Here is a 21579-nt window from a genome sequence, read left to right as displayed (position 1 = left end):
TTATTGCTGCAAACAATTGTCGATAACAATGAAGGTTTTTTTTGCTTGTTTTTTTAAATACCAATATTATTTATTGCTCTCTTTCCTGCTTCATATATCATTATGTCAATTTAATTTAAATCATAATCTATTCAGTTGCTCAGTTATATTTCATGCATTTGGCTTAATACATAAAAGGAAATATGCCAATGGCTGTGGCCATTTAGTATAGACGTATTTTACTGAAGTCCATGTAACTTCACAGTTGCCTCAGCACAGTCTTTCTCTCACACTCACTCTCTCGCTCGCTCTGTCTGTGTTATTGTTGACACTCGCTGCCACCCAGTGGCTAATCCTGGTATGACTTTTTACAAAATGACTCTAATAAAGCCCTTGTATACGAAAATAATGTGTACACTTAATAAAAAAATGTAATTGGCATCTTAGGGCGGCACGGATGGAGCAGTGGGTAGCACTGCCGCCTCACAGCAAGGAGGTCCTGGGTTCGAATCCCCGTCGGCCGGGGCCTCTCTGTGGGAAGTTTGCATGTTCTCCCCGTGTCTGCGTGGGTTTCCTCCGGGTACTCCGGTTTCCTCCCACAGTCCAAAGACATGCAGGTTAGGCTGATTGGAGAGTCTAAATTGCCGATGGGTATGAGTGTGTGAGTGAATGGTGTGTGTGCCCTGCGATGGACTGGCAACCTGTCCAGGGTGTATTCCTGCCTTTCGCCCAATGTATGCTGGGATAGGCTCCAGCCCCCCTGCGACCCTGTTCAAGCGGGTTAAGATAATGGATGGATGGATGGAATTAGCATCTCTGAAAGGGTGCACCAAACACAAGCCTCTGGGTATTATCTGCTCAGAGGACACATATTTAATAATGTAGATTTTACATATATTACTTTTTGCAAACAATTAACCATGGTATGTGCTTTACAAGATCACAAGGAGGTCTTCCTGAAAGTATAATCATGTGCATATTAATGTTTTAAATAAGAAAATAATGCCTTGCTGTGAACCAAATACATTGAAATACGTATCTGAATCATTTCAAAGTGTATTGTCCATGTTAATTCCATAGCTGTGCTTTTGAGTTATTTGCAGTCTTTCACATGGACCTTATTTAATTAACAATACAATACTCTCTGCCTCACCTGTAACATACTGGCTGAATGTCTTACTAATATACAGACTTTCACTCTAACAAGCAGTTTAAGGTTGCATGCAAAATTGCAGGTGTGTGAATATTGAGTTCATTGTTTGGCTCTGTTGCTTCTATTCTGACACTTGCATATGTTTCTGTTGATTCATACCATCTTCACCATCTTTTTGTCCCCAATTACAATGATTATTTTAATGAAATGCTGTCACCTGCTGGATATTATGAAGTTCTTACAACCACCTGATCTCCCTGAAGCTCTGAATTTGCCTTAATCTTAATTTTATGAATGGCTTGAGATAGTGCCAGTGAGTAGGGGTTATGTGGGGTTATGTGTCTGGCAACTGTAGCTACTTTACTGGCAGTAAAGTAATGGTCAGAGGATATTTGTCATAAACCCAAGCATCGTACCTTCTGTTTACTAAAACAAGAATACGTGAAAGATATATTCTGTCATCACTGACAAAAAGGGGAAAAATCTTGCCCCTGCACCTTGAGACAGGTTGCCATCATGGTACTGATGAATGTGTATATATTGTAGTCTTGAAGAAGTTGAAGAAGTTGAGTGAAGTGAATTCTACTTTTTCATGTACTGCAGTTATGTACTGCACGATTTTCATGTTAAATTGTTTAAAAATAGCATGCATATGAAAATGCTCTTGCTCAGTGATGTAGAAAAAACTGTGGTCGTTTGATAATAACATGTTTACATTGGCAAATTGTATTTATAAGGCTTGGGGCAGATGTAAAAGGGCAACCTATAATTTACGTTTGTTTATTTATTTTTGCCCTTTAGTGATATTAACTTATTGTGCGGTAAACGGAAACAATGTAAATTATTTTATAGAGGGAATTGCAATTGATATTATGACAATGTTTTATAACCCTGTAAGAGGTGAGTTATTTATGAAAAGACACGGAAATAAACTGAATTCATTGAGTCTGAATATGATTCCAACATTAGAATTTGTTTCTTATTGTGAGGCATAACTAATTTACATCACATATATTCTTCAAAATACAGATTCTTTGACTTCTACCAGCCTTTGTCCAATGTTCAGCTACAGCGAACTTTGTAGCTTTTTAAGTCACAACAAAGATCCCATAATATTCCCAAGATGTGACACACATGCACTATGTACAGGTATTTTTTACTTTGTAAATGGAATTTAAAGAGGAAAAATGTATTCCCCTTAGAGTGAATCTGGAAAATCTCTAACCACTTGGACTTTACAGCTAATTTCCTTGAACGTTGTGCTGAGCACAACTAATAGCTTTCCTCTACTGAGCCACTTAAAATTGTCTCTCTGTCAAGCACCCACCACACAATTGCGATGCTTTCAAAAATATGTAAAATGGATTAATGTATAAATAAATTCTTTCAAGCAGAGCACAACTGGGGAAAGGATTTAAGAGAGGAAGTAGTTTATACAAAGTATAACCTGGGGAAAATTGTTGAAAATCATGCCAAACGGGACCCTTCTACATAAGTTTGTACAAATTGCTGAAGTATCTGATAATTGAGATAATGTTTTACAAAGTAAATATTGTAATTGTTATACAGATGTACTTGGATCCACACAATTATGCCTAAAGCTCTCCACAGTCTACCACTTGACGCTCTCCCTCCTTCCGTGCATCGTGACTTTTCACGCCTCCTCCTCCTCGGGGAATGTTTCATTTGAAGCAAGTTAAGCAACGTTTTTAAAAGGGTCTGATAAGTGACGTCATCGCGTCATGTCGAATGGCAATGTGCGCCATTTTGGAAGAAAAAAAAATCACGGGGGTTTGCTATGCCTCTGACTGTGATTGTCGGCTCTTAAACCCCATCGCATGCCCCTTCTGGTGCTTTAAAACGCGAACGTAACAACACAAATTAGGTTGGGAGAAAGACCTCCGGCGACGTTAGATCTGGTGCATCCAGGAAGAAGAGATGGCTGGTAAGGCAACTTTATTATACAGGAAGGGCCCTTTACTGAAGTGCGGCCTACTTGAACTGCAAGTTGTAGCTAGTTTAACTAAAGCTAAAATATCAGAGATACTCATGCATGGTGCTTTATGTTGCAGGTGTTGGAGGTGGGAATGACTTTCAGTGGTGTTTTTCCCAAGTGAAAGGTGCAATTGACGAAGATGTGGCGGAAGGTAATGTAGTGTGTGTGTTTTCCGGGGTATGGAACGCTAGCGACATTGACTGTATTCTGGACTATTAGCACGTTAGCATAATCAAGTGTGTTTGGCTTCTAAAACGGCTGTTGCTTATACTAGCTATCTGTTCGTGACAGAGGTGCAGTAAACGTCATATTGTCCACTTTTGCTATAGTTAGCGAATAAGAAACTGCTTGTTTGCTCGACTCCAGCTAAACTAAGCCATGTAGCTAAGCTAACTCGGTTGCTTTCATAGCTGGCTAACCCTAGCTAGTATTCGAGCGAACATTATGCTACCACATACAAAACGTCATCCTCTCTGTGAAGAGTATGCTGTTGTTCTTCGGTGTGTCAGGCTGATTTTGCTTGCTTTAACTTTTTGCAGTGTGCTCTGAAGTTTGTAAAACCTGCTAGTCTTAACTACAGTGACGTCTATGCGTCGCGCCCAAGATGAAAGTTACATGGGCAGGGCATAACATAACTGGTCTGTGTTTCCTTCTTGTTACAACTTGTTCTCCATTAAGTTGGTTGTTGGTCTGCTTTTTAACCGTATGTGGTGTTGTTACGATTGATATATGTATATACAGTGGATGTAACATGTTATAGTAGCTTGCTAGCATGTTACGGGCGTGCTGAATGAACTATGTAGCTAGCTAACGGTCTGACTCACCCACAAACCGGTTAGGCTGTAAGAACTGGTCGTGACTCATGTTGCAGTTAGGTATTGCCACCTGTAACGTTACATCAAGCATCAATTCAAGAAGTGGTGCATTTTGATGATCCAAGCAAGCATAAACTAATTTCCCCATAAACCTGTTTTTGTCAAAAAAAACAAAAAAACGTAATAATATAGCTAGCTTAATATGCATCAGGAATGATTTAGTCAAATAAAACATTACAGTGATATGATCGTCATGAACTTACAGATAACCTAATAACTGACTAACACCAACTCTAAACACATTTTTAAAATGCCTGATTTATGCTTTCATAAAACGGTTTACATATAGTTATGATGTATGTATTCACTTAATACATTTATAATGCCGTTATTGGATGTTTCAGATGGTTAGTTGCATTGAAGGCTCTTCTTGCTGCTTTCATCGCTTAATATTGTCTACTGTGATTAGCACCATCTGACTTGTGTCACTGTCAGCAAATTAATGACACAAAACAAGTGTAAGTGGTTAGACAGACATTGACTGACTTTTGAGTTAACTAGAACAGTGAGTTACCAAACCAGCTCAGAGTATCTTAATTTTTAAATAGTAATACGAAGGTGGCATGAATTGTACTGTAAGTACAGGGGTTCGTACTTAGCCAAGTTGTTGAATGTTGTGTAGAATTCTTTAAAACAAACCAGAGATGGAAAATTGTGTTACTGCAGGAATACGTTTATGAATGGTCATGGTCACATATGTGCCTCAGATATTTCCTGTTTCTTGAATATTATTTAGAATATATAAACCAAGCACTTTAATTAGTTTGCCACAGGAAATGTTACTCTATCATCTCTGGGTTGTTTTTCCCTGATTTTATGTGAATCTCCCAAACTGCATATGTGAATAGATTCTTTTGGGACCAGTCTCCTTAGCCCTTGAACAAACTGCCTTTAATAAGTGTTAATGATGCTTCACGCATGAGTATTCCGAACATGCACGGGCCAGCATTTTCCTCATGTTTTCGTAATGTTTCCGGGTAATTGTTTTCCGCTAGGTCTGCTGTGGTCTGTTGAGCTAGACCTGGCATATAAAAACATGGGGAATGTGTACCCATGCATTGTAACATGTAAATAGTCCTCCACAACATTTTTTCAAGCAATAAGTCATTTGTAGGCAGTACCTTTGCATTTCAGTAGTTCAGTAGTAGTTTAAAAAGGTATTCCATTGTGCAATTTAGTAACTTGGAGGTATTACTATTATTATTGCAATTATTATTAATGACAAGTGGAATTGCTGTGAAGACTGCACAGGATTTGTTTAGGTTTAAACACTGTTATAAACATACAGTGACTGATTTTGGGGGGAAGTAAAGCATTTTCTTAAAATATACATGCCTATCTGTTAGTTCTGTAAAGAATAGGCCTCTTATCAAGCAGAGTAGGTAGAAACTAAGTTTAAAAAAAAAAATATATATATATATATATATATATATATTATTTCTTCCAGCTGACATTATATCGACTGTTGAATTCAACTATTCTGGAGACCTTCTAGCGACGGGAGACAAGGGAGGCCGAGTAGTCATATTTCAACGGGAACAGGAGGTAAGTTTCCGCAGTGTTACTGCACCATTCAGGCCAGCCTCTCAAGACATTCTCCAGCAGTATTGTGCTGTGCAGTAATTTATCTAAATCAGATTGTAGTCTTCCATACTGTACTGTTGTGCAGTGTCATAGTCTCAGTGTAATATTGCATATAAAACACCCCTCTTTTTCCCTTTTTTTTTTCCCAGTGTAAAAATCGGCCTCATTCAAGAGGAGAGTACAGCGTTTACAGCACTTTTCAGAGTCACGAACCTGAGTTTGATTATTTGAAAAGTTTAGAAATTGAGGAAAAAATCAACAAAATCAGGTGGTTGCCCCAACAAAATGCGGCTCATTTCCTGCTCTCAACAAACGGTAAATATTCTTTTTCATAAGCTCTCATTTGTCTGACTGCAATGTGTCCCATATATGTATACCAGCATTCAGAGGCTTGCGGTACTGAGAATGTCTGCTTTTCTCCCAGATAAAACGATTAAACTTTGGAAAATCGGTGAAAGGGACAAAAGAGCGGAAGGCTACAATTTGAAAGACGAAGGCGGAAGGCCGCGAGATCCTTTCCGAATCACGTCATTACGGGTTTGTTTCGCACATTATTACGCTTGTAGTGTTATTCCTGAATGACGTATTTAATTATTTGTGCGTTATACTTCTGGTTAACATGTTCCCATATACAGGTTTGTATTGTGTGCATTTCCTTGTGTATTGGCAGTGTCATTTTCCTGGATTATTCTTACCGTGCGTTTCTCACAGGTTCCAGTGCTGTTGCCAATGGACCTCATGGTAGAAGCCAGTCCTCGGAGAATATTCGCAAACGCGCATACGTATCACATTAACTCCATTTCCGTAAATAGTGATCTTGAAACTTACATTTCTGCGGATGACCTAAGAATAAACCTGTGGCACTTGGGAATCACGGATAGAAGTTTTAGTATCCTTTTCCTTAAAAAAACTAAGCATAAACAATATCTTTGCATATCTACTCTAGACCTTTTGCTCGCTCTTTTATGCGAGAACTACCAAAGAAATTTAACCCACCTGTCCAAGAATAATTTTAGCAGCCATTTGTCCAATTGCTTTTGGTCCCCTAGAATTGGGAGGGGACTATGTATATAAACGGCTACAGCTCCTACACTATTTGGCCAATATGTATGTAAAAACCCTCAAATTAAAGCTAAAAGTCTGCACTTTAACTGCAGAGTCATTGTTAATTTTATTTCAAATTCAGTACGATGGAGTGCTGAGCCAAAACAACAAAAATACATATGTCCAAATACTTGCGGACTGCACTGTCAGCCTGGCCGTTGACTTTTCCTTCACAGCGTTCCCTCAGACATTGTAGACATCAAGCCAGCTAACATGGAGGAGCTCATAGAGGTGATCACTGCGGCGGAGTGTCACCCGCACCAGTGCAACGTGTTCGTGTACAGCAGCAGCAAGGGCACCATACGGCTGTGCGACATGAGAGCAGCTGCCCTGTGCGACAGGCACACCAAATGTGAGTGGCAAACGTTCCGCATATTCAGCCTGTAGCGTAGCGGTTAAGGTTCTTGACTGGCACCCGCGAGGTCGGAGGTTCGATCCCCGGTGTAGCCACAATAAGATCCGCACAGCCGTTGGGCCCTTCAGCAAGGCCCTTAACCCTGCATTGCCCCAGGGGAGGGTTGTCTCCTGCTTAATCAACTATAAGTCGCTCTGGATAAGAGCATCTGCCAAATGCCATTAATGTAGTGTAAGCGGGCTCGAAAGAGAAGACTTAAAAGTATTTATTTCTGAAACAAAGTTGTTGCTGTGCTGTTGCTTGATTTCGTTTTGTGTTCCTTTGCCCACCAATCTCTTTCCAGGATAAGCTTGAGAACTTAGAAGTAGATTTACAGTTATGAAGGGGCTTCTTTCCTTTCTGTGATGGGCTGTGGCTGTACAGTTTGGTCATTAGAGGTCCCTGTATGGGTTGTAAATTTGACACTTATCACAGGAGTGTTTCACTCGGGAATACACCATAGCCTTTCTTATTAGATGATTGACCGTATCCTGTGCTCACCATAAAGAACATACTGTATGTGTGTAAATGCACATAATTCCTTGCCGTATAGCTGCAGCATTCCTAAAGATTTGCCTCTGCAGAACTTTGAGTGAAACTTCATAAGGCCACTAAACTAATGTAAACACTCTGCCCATTTAACAGCTATGCAGTATTATGACTTTTCGTCTTGAGTGAGGTTTGCTTTGTGTTTCCAGTCTTTGAGGAGCCAGAAGACCCAAGTGGCAGGTCATTCTTCTCTGAAATCATCTCCTCGATATCCGACGTGAAGTTCAGTCAGAGCGGCCGATACATGATGACGAGGGACTATCTCTCTGTGAAGGTGTGGGACCTGAACATGGAGAACAGACCGGTGGAGACCTACCAGGTAGCCAGCTCCTGCCCCTTATGCTCATGGAAAAAAAAAAGAATAATAATAATCTTGTTGACCGTGTCATTGGTTACAAATAGTTTATAGATTCCTGTGTATGCATTAGTCGATCTCTTTGATATAGTTAGCGATATGACTCCTGATTATGCAAGACAGTTAAGGATGAAGTAATATTGGACTTCCTAAAACAAGTGCCTTGTAAAAATGTACTGACTACAAGTTCTAGGTAGGCTTCCGGAACATTTACCAAAAAATGTCTACTGATGAAAATGAACCAAAAGTCTTGATAAAAGTCTTGGGTGCCGATGTGCAATTCAGTTATTTTGGTTATACAATGTTAAATATTCAACATGTCTCCAAAAGTAACTTTATCCTGTATCGTAACTTGTTGCAAAAGACCCTACATAGCTCCTGCTATAGCTACTAACCCCCCCCCTAGGCAACGTGTGCTTTCTGTACATTCTTGAAGGTGAAAGATAACATCTTTCGGGTGTCTTATGTTCCAGGTGCATGAGTACCTTCGAAGCAAGCTGTGCTCTTTGTATGAAAACGACTGCCTGTTTGACAAGTTTGAGTGTTGCTGGAACGGTACGGACAGGTAAGACCTTGCCTTCTTGGAACTAGCCTTGGAGATGAGTATTTTCACTGAAGTGCCTTCTCCATTTTAATACTGCAGACTTGTAGTGAAAGATTCCTGGGGTTACGATGACATCTTCACTTTGTTTCGCTTTTAAATGGCAAACGTTTCTTTTTTTCTTTTCCGCTACCTTTTATGTGATTTTGTTTGTACAGTAAAGCATTTACTGCAAAGTACTTCTAATTACAAAGGGCTCACACAAGCATGCCATGTCGGATTCAAAAACGCACCTAACTTAAGACAAGTACCCTAAAGTAATATGTTATAATACAGTATATATGGTACTGTACCGTGGGTTCGGATAACTGGGCAATGGGATTAACAAGAATCAAAGTCTTGCATAGTACGCACCTGATTGGTTAGACTGCGGTTCATTGTTTTTTTTGCTAAACCTAATAATATTGTGGACCTTGATTAACTCATCTCTTATTCCTCCTAAACAGTCCACTAAAACGCATTTCTGAAAATATTTGAGCCAATTCATTCATAGTTAATTTACAATGCCTAATTTTAAATTTTAAGGTTTGCGCTGCATGCTCTCCGAAGGAAATGAAAGGAACACATTGCTTACATAATGCGTACGACAGGTTGGGATTGCTCGTAACTGCACTTCCTACCTGAGAGAGAGTGGTTTTCCACGAGGCCCGATGGTTGAAAGTTGGTTACGACAGAACAAAGAAGTAATCCTCCCATCTCTCCATCCCTCTCTGCGTCCTCTTTCAGCGGCATCATGACGGGCTCCTACAACAACTTCTTCCGGATGTTCGAGCGGAGCAGCAGGAAGGACGTGACGCTGGAGGCCTGCAGGGAGAGCAGCAAGCCCCGCGCCCTGCTCAAGCCCCGCAGGGTCTGCACCGGCGGCAAGCGCAAGAAGGACGAGATCAGCGTGGACAGCCTGGACTTCAACCGGAAGATCCTCCACACCGCCTGGCACCCCAACGACAACATCATCGCCGTTGCCGCCACCAACAACCTGTACATATTCCAGGACAAAATCAACTGAAAGCCTTTTCTTTTTTTTTTCCTTTCAGCCAGAGGGTGGAAGGGCGGAGTCTCATTCTTGCATAGTGGCGCCTAGTTGTTTATTTGTAAGAGAAATGGCCTTCTTATCCTCTTAGTGAAGACTTTTGATGCACTCATCTCCTCGTCTAGTCAAGGAGAAATGTCGGCTGCTTAATTATTATTTTGGGGTTTTGTTTTTGCTCAGAAGAGTGAATTGGGAAGAGTCAGAGGCGTATGAGTCAGGAGAGGACCCTGCGGAATCAGAGTTGACCGGCAGCACTTGACGTCATGCTCAGGAGTCAGTTTGATTTTGAGTCTTTATTTTTTCGATCGAATCGCCAAACTGGGACACCTAAGGACCAATATTTTTTGTCAATCGCCTCCTTGTGACAATAGCCGTGGTCCTAAATAAAACGGGGAAATATGTGTGATAAAGCATGTTAACATTCCTCCACTGGCACAGTTTTGCAGGCCAATATGTTTTTACTTCTGGAGCACTTACCAGTTTTCTTTGGCCAGTGGACAAATCTTTTTGTTTTGTTTCCCCCCCCTTCTTGTTCACAGTAACACACACACACACACGCGCACACGCACACTGACTGCCTTCATAAAGCACTGTCTGATGTAATTTAATAAAAGTAACGAACACTCCATATGTTTTTACATTTTGAAAACAAACCGAGTATTGTGTTTTACGACTTTGCACGTTATGTACATGCGGAATCAAGATCTCCGCGGCGAAGTCAACCTTAGGGATTTTACAGTAGCATTTGGGAGATTTTATAAGGAACTACTTGAAGCTGCAAGTCACACCATCAAAAGCAGGTTACTGGCCATACATGTCAAGATATTTCTGTGCTACACCCCTACCCTAAATGTAGGTTTGTAACACAATAGAAAGCAATAGCCTAGTATACAAAGGGAAACTGCAGCCTTAATACTTTATTTTCTGATCGCTGTGGATGATATCCGTGTTGCACACACATGATTTTCAGAATACCATACCTTATGTGCATTATTTTTAAATGCTCTTTTAATGATCTAATTTACCTTGTAGTACAACTGATTGCTGCTATACGTGGCCATGTCTGTCGAAACAACACCAATCCTGATTCTGCAAACAGATATTGCACACTATTAAGAACTTTAGTTGGAGCCGAACACCTCCTGGAGCTGCAGATGGGATTGTTTGTACACTCTGGAAAATGGAGACTGGGATTATGACATTGGCATACTGTGGGTTGTGCCCCCCCCCCCCCCCCCCCCCCCCATCTCCCCCGCCTGTTTTTTTTTTTTCTTCATTTCTACCAGGGCCGCACATTTGGGCAGTATTGTCAGGCTGAAATTAGGGGAAAGTGCTGAGATGATAATGTTTAATGTTTTTAAATTCAGCAGCTGTTGGGTCACTGGAGCCTTGTTTGACCTCGGTCCTGTTGAATAACGATGCTAACATGGTGTAAATGTATGCACTTGTTTATTTTGACCAAAGTTAAAATAAATTTTAATGGTGTTTATGTCAATTAGTTCTTAATTTCACCTTTTGTGATGTATCTGTTTAGGCTCTGTTCCTGTGTAGATATGCCCCATGGTCTGGCATGTGTTAAGCCTCTGTTCCAGTGTGTGGATGGGCCCCATGGTCTGGTGTCTGTTAAGGCTCTGTTCCAATGTGTAGATATGACCTATGGTCTGGTATGTGTTAAGGCGCTGTTCCTGTGTCTGGATGGGCCCCATGGTCTGATAATGAATCGAAACTGGCAGCCCCACAGGGTGACACAAAATTGGTTGTAATTTCACCCACTGAGGGAGGTGATTCAGTTGATCGGAATTACCATTTAATCACTGACCAGCGACCCCTACTGGCCGATAGCAAACTGACTTTGAAGTGGTTTCCTCTGAATGTTGGTGACATCACAGGTAGCAGAAGTTTCAGAAGAGAGAATTCCTCAGTTGGTTGTGGAACCATCTGGCCTTTCCAAGATGGGAGAAAATATGTGTAAAAAAGGTGCCCTCTGTGCCCAATGACTTGAGGGTAAAAAGTCCCTATGGAAAGCAGGCAGCAATTATGTTTGTGTACCAAAGAGGTTCCAGTTCTGGCCATTACATCACTCTGGCACTAATTTTAATTTGTTGTTCTGCATCTCCTGTGCAAAAGAAAAATGAATTAAGGTTGTAGAGGATACTAAGGCCTGAATCTACAAACTTTATAACAGAATTATAAGGAGAGAAAAGATAACAGTGGCTGAAATAAAATGATGAAATATTTAAATTAATACAATATTGTTTCACATGTATCCCATTTATAAACAAGCTAATTTAAAATGGGCATTTGCTTGCAAAAAATAATAAAATATGACGCAAAAATAACATTAAAACCTCAACACCGTAGTAAATGCCCTGTTATTGTGATCATCCATAACAAATCCCCGATACCATCACCAGAACAGCCATATTATGATCAAACACAAATTACTTGTTTAAGGCAAACTTGTCTTCAACATCAGAAGAATTTGCTAACGCCCAGAAATGGTCAATATGTGTGTTCCAATTCTCTTAGGTGAACGTTTGACTGGCTGTATCATAAATCTGAAATGGGGAATGTTGTTCCTTATTCTCCTGTTTAGTAGGTATGTATTTTGAAAGGGACATGGACCCGTGACCTCATTTGTATGGGATTCCCCTCTCAAATGCACTTGTAATTCCCAACAGCAAGTCTGTTTTTGCTCAATATTCATACAAGCCTATGCTTCTCAGTGGCTAACAGCAGTCATTTCCAACGAATACAGCTCTCAGTATAAAAACAGGAAGAGTAGAACAGTGCATTCAAAACTTTGTATGATATGACCGGGAATTGATTGTGAAACTGCAGAGATTTTGAATAGCCTTTGTGTTTGTTTTTCACTGTACGGATACCAGCTATATTGAATGCAAGGAACAACTTTTTCGCTTGATTTCCCCCCCTTCCACTCCTGTTCACACTGTTTAAACACCCACTACTGTAATTTCTTACTTTATTACTCTCTCTGCCTGTCTTTCTCTCTTCCTCTCACAACAGTGGTAATTCATTGCATTATTGAGGTAGCGTTCTTTGATAATTACTTGTTCTCTCAGTGGGCCTCACTGATATGATTACATGGTCATAAAGTGCATACACACATTCCCAATGCAAGAATAAGAATTATCTGTACGAGCAAGCAGTTAAGAGTATGACAAACTAATATCCAAATCCTGTAGTAGTTTGGTAAACAAGACTGAGTCTGACTACAGAAACACTTGAAGCTGCATTCTGAATTAAATCATTTATTTCAGGGTTTCTTAAATGCTTTGCCAGTGTAACAGACACTAGATACAGGGATTGGAATGATTTTCCGCATTTGATTTCATTTCTAATGTACATTTGCTAGGTTTGGCTCAGTTAGATGACAAGATACATCCAGTACAAGTTCTTAAATGCTGGATTTTATTATACTTTACAATTTGGTTAGTAAGAATCTGGCTAAATATATTTTGATCACTATTCATGATTCACTATCATTATTTTAAAGCCACAGAAAATACAATATTATATAGCTGCACTTCTTGGTAACCATTATTAATCTCATGCATTTATTTTTAATTTAGTGTTAAAAGATGTGTAAATATTTCACTACCTGTTTACAATTAAAATCACCAAATTTGTAATATAAGTCCCTTAAAGCACACATTGCGAGGCACATCCTGAGAAAGTTATGTTCTATGCTGTAATTAGAAATTGTAATTACAACTTCCATTACTGCCACTTTTGCCATTTCATTTGACAGGTTAAAATGTGTTCATTCTTTGTGGAAGTCCTGACTTATCTTTTCTTTATCCATTGCTCATCCATTGCACTACCTGGCTATTCCATTTGTTGGCTTGTCTAAGGGCTGTACCTGCAGTAATAATAATAATAATCATAATTATTATTGTTAAAATAACAATAATAATACTCAATGCAATGATCAGAATTGCATTTTCAGGCAGAATGCACAACCTTCAGCACAGCCTTTGAACTTGGATTTAGCAACTGGACCAGTTCTATGAAAGTAAAAGTAAAAAAACAAAAATCATCATGAAAAGCAAAACCACAGGAAATTAAACTTATTCCAACAACATATTATTATTATATTATATTTTTTTATTTCCTGAAAATGTATCCTTCTTTCCCTATAATATTCCCTTTTTGTAGGCAATTGTGCTTTTGTTTCTGTCCTTTATGTTCTGCTTGCTATAGAAAAAGTCAGTGTACTGAAATATGCTTTTCACATTCGAGCTTAGACTTGTACAGTGTACTTACTAAATCAATACGCCTAGAAAACGCATTTAAAGTGAAGGCTGTCCAGTAAATGTCATGTTTCTAAAGTGAAATGGTTGCTGACCCGATGGCATGAACATGGATATAATGGAAATGTTCAGGACAGAGAGGTCTGAGGGCAGCGTGCAGTCAACATTACTCATTCCCAGCAGGTAGTGAGGCCACCGCAGCCAGTGAAATGGAAGTCACGTGACCGAGCTCTAAGCATTGAATCAAGGCATGCCAGGTCATTTAGGATATCCTGTAACGATAACAATAAACGGGTTCCCGCAATGTGTTTTCAGAAGGTCGCGGCAGAGGTGGTCAGACGTCTTCCGATGTAGATTCTTGCAGACAAAAAAAAAAAAATGCCAGGGTTATAACATCCTGATCAGGTTTAAAATAAATACACAAAAGCATATATTATCTAATATTTCCCCAAAAGAGTTTATTCCTTTTAATGTGCATATTTCAAAACTAATAATTAGAAATTATTCATTAATTATAATGTAGAATGCCAGATGAATAGCATGGGATTCGTAAGGCCCTTTGCTATAAAAAATGGTTTCTAATTTTTTTAATAGTTATTCATAAAGAATCAAGTATCCCTGCCCCCAACAGGGAGATTTTGCACTGGTCATTTGTAGATCATACGTTTTGCATAAGTAACACCATTTACATTTGAATCAATCCGCAGTATATTAATTTAGTTGCCAAACAGAAATGAACCTGGAGTGATTATCCATTGCATTGTATCAAACCCTCACTTCTGGTGTTTATTAACTTTACATCAAAGCAATACAGAATGCATGGGTTATGCTGCACGTCAGGGGTGCCAAAACCTGTGCCATGGAGGGCAGAGAGTCTGCAGGTTCTCATGCCAACCAATCACTACACCAGCTGATTTCACTAATTAGTTCCCTCCTCTCTGGTTGAAGGTGTGTTAATTAGTGAATTCAGCTGGTGCAGTGATAGGTTGGAATGAAAACCTGCATACTCTCGCACTCCATGACACACGATTGAACACCACTGCTGTCCGTAATAAAATACATACATGCATGTACACCAGGGGTGGCCAACCCTGGTCCTGGAGAGCCGCAGGGTGTGCTGGCTTCCATTGTTACTCAGCACTTAATTGATCAATTAAAGCAGGGGTGTCCAATCTTATCCAGAAAGGGCCTGTTGTTGTTTTAGCACAGGACTAAGACAGATGATTCTACTCATCAAGGTCTTGATTAAATTAGTATAATCAGGTGTGTTACTGCTGGGTTAAAACAAAAACCTGCACCCACGCCGGCCCTTTCTGGATAAGATTGGACACCCCTGAATTAAAGCAATTAACTACACAGTTAACTAACCTCGCCTGGTTTAACGAAACCGAGTGGTGTAGCCAACGGTTGAAGCAAAGACCTGCAGACACTGCGGCTCGCAGGACACGGAGTTGAGTCACGCTGGTGGAGAGCAAACGGCCAAAGGTCTGACAGGAGATTACAGTGATTCTACTCACCCGAGCCCCATGGCCAGGATGTGGGAGAGCAGCAGAGAAGGGAGGAAGACCTTCAGGAACTCGGGCGAGAAGACGCCCCCCTTCTTCATTATCCCAGTGTTTCTTATGCTGAGGGTCCCTGAGCGTTTCCGCTGCTTGAAGAGGAACTCCCTACAGGTGGGACAGATGTGGATTAACATGCAGTATATGTGGGCAATTCCTGCATTATGGACGTGACATTTGGACACAGTGACTCTCAAAATCCCTGAGAAAAATTACTCCTCTTACATGATTAAAAATGTTATGCATATTATCATAGCACCCACTTGGCTGAGGGGAAGGGCCAAACAAATAAATATGACAAATAACTTGTGTTATGGATATGATGCAAAAAGACAGGTATTTTGGGGAGACTATACACTTTATAAAAACTCAGACTTTAATGCAGAAAGTTTGCTATTCACGTAATGTAGGAGGCTTGGCTGAACATAACAATTTTGAAAATATTTATATCTTTGTCTAGATTATTATGAGGAGATACCAGCGTTATGGATGTGCATTTTAGATGTGTCACATTGTTTGACAATCTACTTCCCAATCAAATTGTGTCATAACACATTTGTTGTCATTTTAAATTGTTCTGAATTTCAACTTTGACATTGCGAGAACCATCTGAAATGTTTTTTAATTTTATCAAGATGGCCACCAATTGGCATTGATTGGCAATGGTAATAGGACCAATAAATCAATTTTGAAGCATTTTCTGGTTGTTAGCCTACATTTTATCGGATTTCAGAATGATCACAATCGACAGTTTGGGACAAGTTCATGTTGACATTACTGTGGAATGTGTTTGAAAACAATGGAGATTGTTTCCCCCTCATTTATCTCTCTGAAAAAAACATTCATATGTGTTTCATTGATGCATTTGTTGAATGTGTGGGGGGAAAGAAAATGTGTTTGCTTAATCAGTTGTTTTTTTCTGTGTAAGAGTAATCGTTCAGTATGAAGGTTCCTATGCATTTTGATACTTTTCTGTTGATCTTGTGAAAAAAAAAAAAAACATTCACATAATCAGTTTGTGTGCCTTGTGAAATAAGTGGTACAAACTTGGGTGGAATGTTTTCAGGTCGACTCGACCAATCCCAGATCCAGTCAGCATTTTTCTTCATTAAATTGTCGATTTCCTGTCTTCTCTCCAAAGAATCTTCATCAGACTGAAATTAACATATGCAAAGAGTGTAACTGGACAGTGACGAGTTACCTTTATTGCAACATTTAAGCAACTGTGTTCATTAAAAGGTTAAATCAGGGGCAAGGTACATCTAAGAGAATATTTCAGAACAGATCCTTACAATATTTCATCAACTAAACAACTGCCTGACCTGTGAACTGCTCTTTTCTCCAGTGTGCACCTCTGAGCTTCTGTGAAGTTGCAAGGGAGTCTGGGATCTTGGAGGACTGGAGGCAAAAGGCACAGGTATTGGTAAATATGATAAACAATTGGTTTTGTTACAACTAGTCTGGATTTTGTATGTATTGCGTGAACCACTTTTTTCACCCATGTAGCGGTTTGGAGCCTCAGGGCTATGGTCACTAATGATCCAAAATCTTTAGAACATGTTTGGAAAATACCCCAAAGTTCTGCTGTTTTGCTTTTATGATGTTCTTTTCTTTTGGCAAAAGCTCCAAAACATCAAATGCAGCAGGCCATATCCCCCCTTTCTGCACAAGCTCAAGTACTAAAATGGGGGAGAGATACAGCAGGTGGATTTAATTGAGGAGAGGTGAGGCCATTTTTGCTGAACAAGCAAAATAAATAATTATTTATTAAAACATGGCCTTTAAAACATTTTTTATCCAGGTTGGCTGTGGCTGTTCTGAAAGTCTGTATTTGTTTTTTTTATTCTCTAAGCCAGTGTTTCCCAACTCCAGTCCTCGGGACCCACTTTCCAGAAGGTTTTTGTTGTAACCAGTAGCTCACACACCTGATTTAACTAATCAAGGGCATTTTTGTGGTTTGATTGGTTCAATCATTAAATCAGGTCTGTGAGTTACTGGTTACAACAAAAACCTTCAGGCATGTGGGTCCCGAGGACTGGAGTTGGGAAACACTGCTCTAAGCTAAGGTAGGAGGAGGCCACTCATTAGTTTAATTGGCAGAGCCTGGTTCATTGTGAGCCAATTAGCCACACAGTATATAAACTAGCCTTTCCCCCAAGTTTGTTTGGATAGAGAAACTGAGAATGGTACGGTGAAGAGGTCAAGCATGTGGCAATTTGTTGCTGCTTGCCATCAGAACGGATTAGCAGCATCATTGAGCTATTTTAGTTCAGTTAAAGAAAAGGAACACCGAGTATAAATTGTGTGCTGAGTTTTGTTAAATTGCATTTCCCAAATACAAACGTATTTTGTGGTTATTTGTCATTCGTTTCTTCCTAGTAGGGTACAGGCAATGGTGAGGACTGGGAAAGTAACTATGGTTAAAGCCATTAACAAATGGTGACGGAGGGATTCCTCTAAATGACAATAAAAAAAAATAAAAAAAATTATCGTGATGCTCTGCGGTCTACAGATTTAATAAACTCCAATCGGTTGCAATGGGCCCTTGTCTTGTGGGCAGATTGTTGGTAGGCTATGTCATGGTGTACTTTCATGTCATGGCACGGAATGTTCAGGTTTCGTTGTGTCCTGAATAGCGGCGTGTTAGCCGCGTGCACCTGTCGCAGCTGGAGCTTCCTCTGGAGCTACTCCTGCCGGATTCGCGCTGCGCTTCCAGCAGCATTCTTTCCATGTCGCCCTCCTGCCCGGCCGCGGGCGCGTGCTCGCTCCCCGAGCTACCGCTGCTGTAGTGCAGCTCGACCCAGGAACCTTTTCGGGTAAATACACGGGGGAAACGGGCCCGTCACATGCCGAAGCGATGCGTTTGCTCAAGTCAAGCTCTAGTTTTGTAAATGCAGAAATTTAGATGTATTTTTAAAATTACTATATTTTGCTCATACCTTGTGCTCTGTTTACCTGGGTCGGTATACCCGCTACATTATATGGATTTTAAAGCAATACATACAACATTTATGCAAGCATAATGGATATTTAACTCCGTTCCAAGCTATTGTAAACAATATGGTTAATGATTGGCATTTACCTGTGTCAGATCACACTTTACAATGAAAGCATAATTCGTGTTTGTGAAACAATGATCGGCAGAAAATGTATATAATAAAAATCCACTATAATGGATGGATGTTTATCCATGATTTCTCGAAACGGTGTTTTAATGCAGTAGATTCGTCTGCGTTTATTAGTCTGCGTTGACATTCTACTTTTTGATTGTTCTAATCAAATTAACCATATAGGCAACAAATAGAAACTCAAAACAAGAACCATGCACTGGTTTAGTCATTGGCTATGAAACATCATGCCTGCTAAATACCAGGAACTGAGACTTGAGATTGCCTAATGTTTGACTAACGTTCTCAAAATAAACCATACATGCAAAATCATGTCATCGATTTCAGAGGCTTGTAGACCACATCTCAGTACATAAGTACAATCACACACGCGCTAAGGCCTACCTTATATTTAAAAGTATTACGATGATACTCCATTTTTGCACCGTTTTCAAACTGTATATATCTATGGTAAACCGTATTTTGCGTATTGATTTATTGACATGGTTAATTGCGTAGGCCTATTAAACACGTTAAATTCGCTGGCAGACTGAGGCCTACGTGATTGGCAATTCTGTAGCTACGTCGGGTGGTCTACCAAATATAGTGCATGGTTTACACAAGCAAAAACGGAACTACCCATCTATGGAAACTGGAAACACGTAACACGGTGAATGTGTTATTCAACGTCACATCGGCACCCTGTAAATACACCGCTGTTATCAGAATTGTCAAAATGCTTGGTCTGGCAATGTTATTATAGCCTATAGCCTACCTCGAGTAGGCTACAATAGCATTGGCAGACGAGCCGTATAGCACAGTATACATTTAACTATCATACACGCTTCTGAGGGACTAGAGGTACACGTTTTGGGGGTTATAGCTACACGTCATCTAAAACAGCACTCGGTAAGCTAGAACCACGAAGACGTTGTTGTTTTTCAGTTGTGATTTGGAAATTAAGAATACATTGTTTAAGAGCTTATTGGTAACGTAGTGTAGGCTATCTGTAACCTTTTGCCTGGTCGCAACGTTTAAATAAATAAGCAATACAGTAGGCTATTTCGAAACAAGTAGCTCGGCGATCAACACACACACGTCTGTTCACATCTGGTGGTGCAGATCATTACCTACCTTGTAAATTTTCATCAGAAGACATGTTTGTTCATCCGAGCTACAGCAGACACCTCTACGAGTTACGAGAATAATGATAATGCTAACAAATTAAAACGGACAACGGACTTGCTATGGAGCTACAAAAAGACAACAGTGGTACAACGTGTCCGAACACCGCTAGAAGTACTGTATAATATCTCACGAGTCACAACATCAACGGTGACGCAACCCACTGTTGACCTGTTGTAACCCGTAATGTGATTGGTCGAAGGGTCTTTTTTTCACGGGCGTCAGTTCAAAGCGGGCACTGCGCAGATCCACCTTAGTTGATGTACTCCGCAATGCATACTGCTTAGTGGATCTGCGCAATGCTTGCTCTGATATAATGATCACTGCGGAAACTGTTACAAAACATCTGCATGCTTAACAGCTGAGGCAGGTGTCAAAATTTCCGATGGGAACAAGTGTTCGCTCGTCACGTAGCCTACATGATTTAAATGACATCAGCCTTCGGTCTTTTATAAAGAGTGACAAAAGTAGGCGATGTTCTCAGTTGAACATTATCTGCATTTCATTTTGAGATCGTTTCAAGCTGAAGGTACAATAGGTCATTTTGGACTTGACTAACGGTCAAGAGAGGAATTGCAGCAACACACGCTCAAACCACAACACTTTTTATCCCACTCCTTCTCTTTGAACGCGCTGACGTTGAAACTCTATTGGCAGTGGCAATTAGAACCAATTTTCAACCAATGTGCTTGAATTATTGTACAGCTATACGATGTTTTGGTACAGAGTGCCGGCCCGTGAACTGCATACTTTGAAACCCGAATTCACTATAACCACAGGCAGAGGGTGAGTCAACATGTCAGTGAACCTTTTTCAATGGTAGGAAGGGATTTGCAATGGTCACACAAATCTTACCTATTGTACCTTTAACTTTCTGGAGCTGAATAAAACAATGTATAGTCTGTCACTGGTTATGGCTGATTCTTCTCTTCCTGCGCATGCACCCAGTGAGCACTTTATTAAGTATTTATTTGACTCATGTCTTCTGCTGCTGTAGCCTATCCACTTAGGTTTGTGTTGTGTGTTCAGAGATGCACTTCTGCATTCCACTGTTGTAATCTGTGTTTATTTGTGTTACTGTCACCTTGGCTGTTCTCCTCTCTCATTAACAACGCGTTTTCACCCGCAGAACTCCTGCTCACTGGATGTTTTTTAGTTTTTCGCACCATTTTCTGTAAACTCTCGAGACTGTTGTTCATGAAACTCCCAGGAGATCAGCAGTTTCTGAGATACTCAAACCACCCAGTCTGGTACCAACAATCACTCCACAGTCAAAGTCTCTTAGATTACATTTTTCCTCATTCTGATGGTTGAACATTAACTGGAGCTCCTGACATGATTCTGCATGAGTATATGCATTGTACTGCTGCCACACAATTGGCTGATTAGATAATTGCATTAATAAGTAGGTGTACAGGTGTTCCTAATAAAGTACTCAGTGAATGTATAAAGAGGAGAATGGTTAATAATTGATGCATGCACCTGAGTATCTATGACTATTACTGGTCTGCAGAAGCAATCTTTTACTTGCTCCAGAGAGTTATTTTGGGAGATGTGAGGTTTTTGTGTAATACTGATGTTAACTTGCTCAGAGTAATTGAAAGGCATGAAAAAAATTAAAAATAAATCCAGTGACCTAAGTTATAATGCAAGGCTTTCGTTTATGAGAAATAAATGACAGTGACATTCTGGGCTTTTAGAAGTATTGACCTCAAAGTAATTTAGTCATTTAGAAGATTGATCATAAATTACATACTCTTTTTAGTGTGGTTAATATAAAATGTAGCTATAATTACCTCTGGGAAGAATTTTTTGTGATGAGATCAGACATTTG

At 40.0% G+C, this 21579-nt stretch overlaps 2 protein-coding genes across 2 annotated transcripts; one reads left to right on the top strand and one right to left on the bottom strand.

Moving 5' to 3' along the window:
- Positions 1-2877: 2877 nt before the first annotated feature.
- Positions 2878-10258, top strand: LOC133117890 (serine/threonine-protein phosphatase 2A 55 kDa regulatory subunit B delta isoform-like). Its single transcript, XM_061227400.1, has 10 exons — positions 2878-3077; positions 3205-3279; positions 5451-5548; positions 5737-5902; positions 6012-6124; positions 6299-6476; positions 6879-7043; positions 7784-7953; positions 8463-8554; positions 9317-10258. The coding sequence occupies exons 1-10, from the start codon at positions 3071-3073 to the stop codon at positions 9594-9596; spliced, it is 1344 nt and encodes a 447-aa protein (XP_061083384.1). The 5' UTR covers positions 2878-3070; the 3' UTR covers positions 9597-10258.
- Positions 10259-12876: 2618 nt separating this feature from the next.
- Positions 12877-19904, bottom strand: LOC133117891 (BCL2/adenovirus E1B 19 kDa protein-interacting protein 3-like). Its single transcript, XM_061227401.1, has 6 exons — positions 19695-19904; positions 18111-18261; positions 16776-16851; positions 16501-16607; positions 15412-15561; positions 12877-14251 (listed from the first exon to the last, which is right to left on the bottom strand). Exons 1-6 carry the CDS (start codon positions 19717-19719, stop codon positions 14206-14208), a joined length of 555 nt encoding a protein of 184 aa, XP_061083385.1. The 5' UTR covers positions 19720-19904; the 3' UTR covers positions 12877-14205.
- Positions 19905-21579: the final 1675 nt, after the last annotated feature.

Source organism: Conger conger, chromosome 18, assembly GCF_963514075.1.
Source record: "Conger conger chromosome 18, fConCon1.1, whole genome shotgun sequence".
NCBI lineage: Eukaryota > Metazoa > Chordata > Actinopteri > Anguilliformes > Congridae > Conger > Conger conger.
Note: the sequence above shows the minus strand (reverse complement) of the source record. Positions and strands in the feature narration are given on the sequence as shown.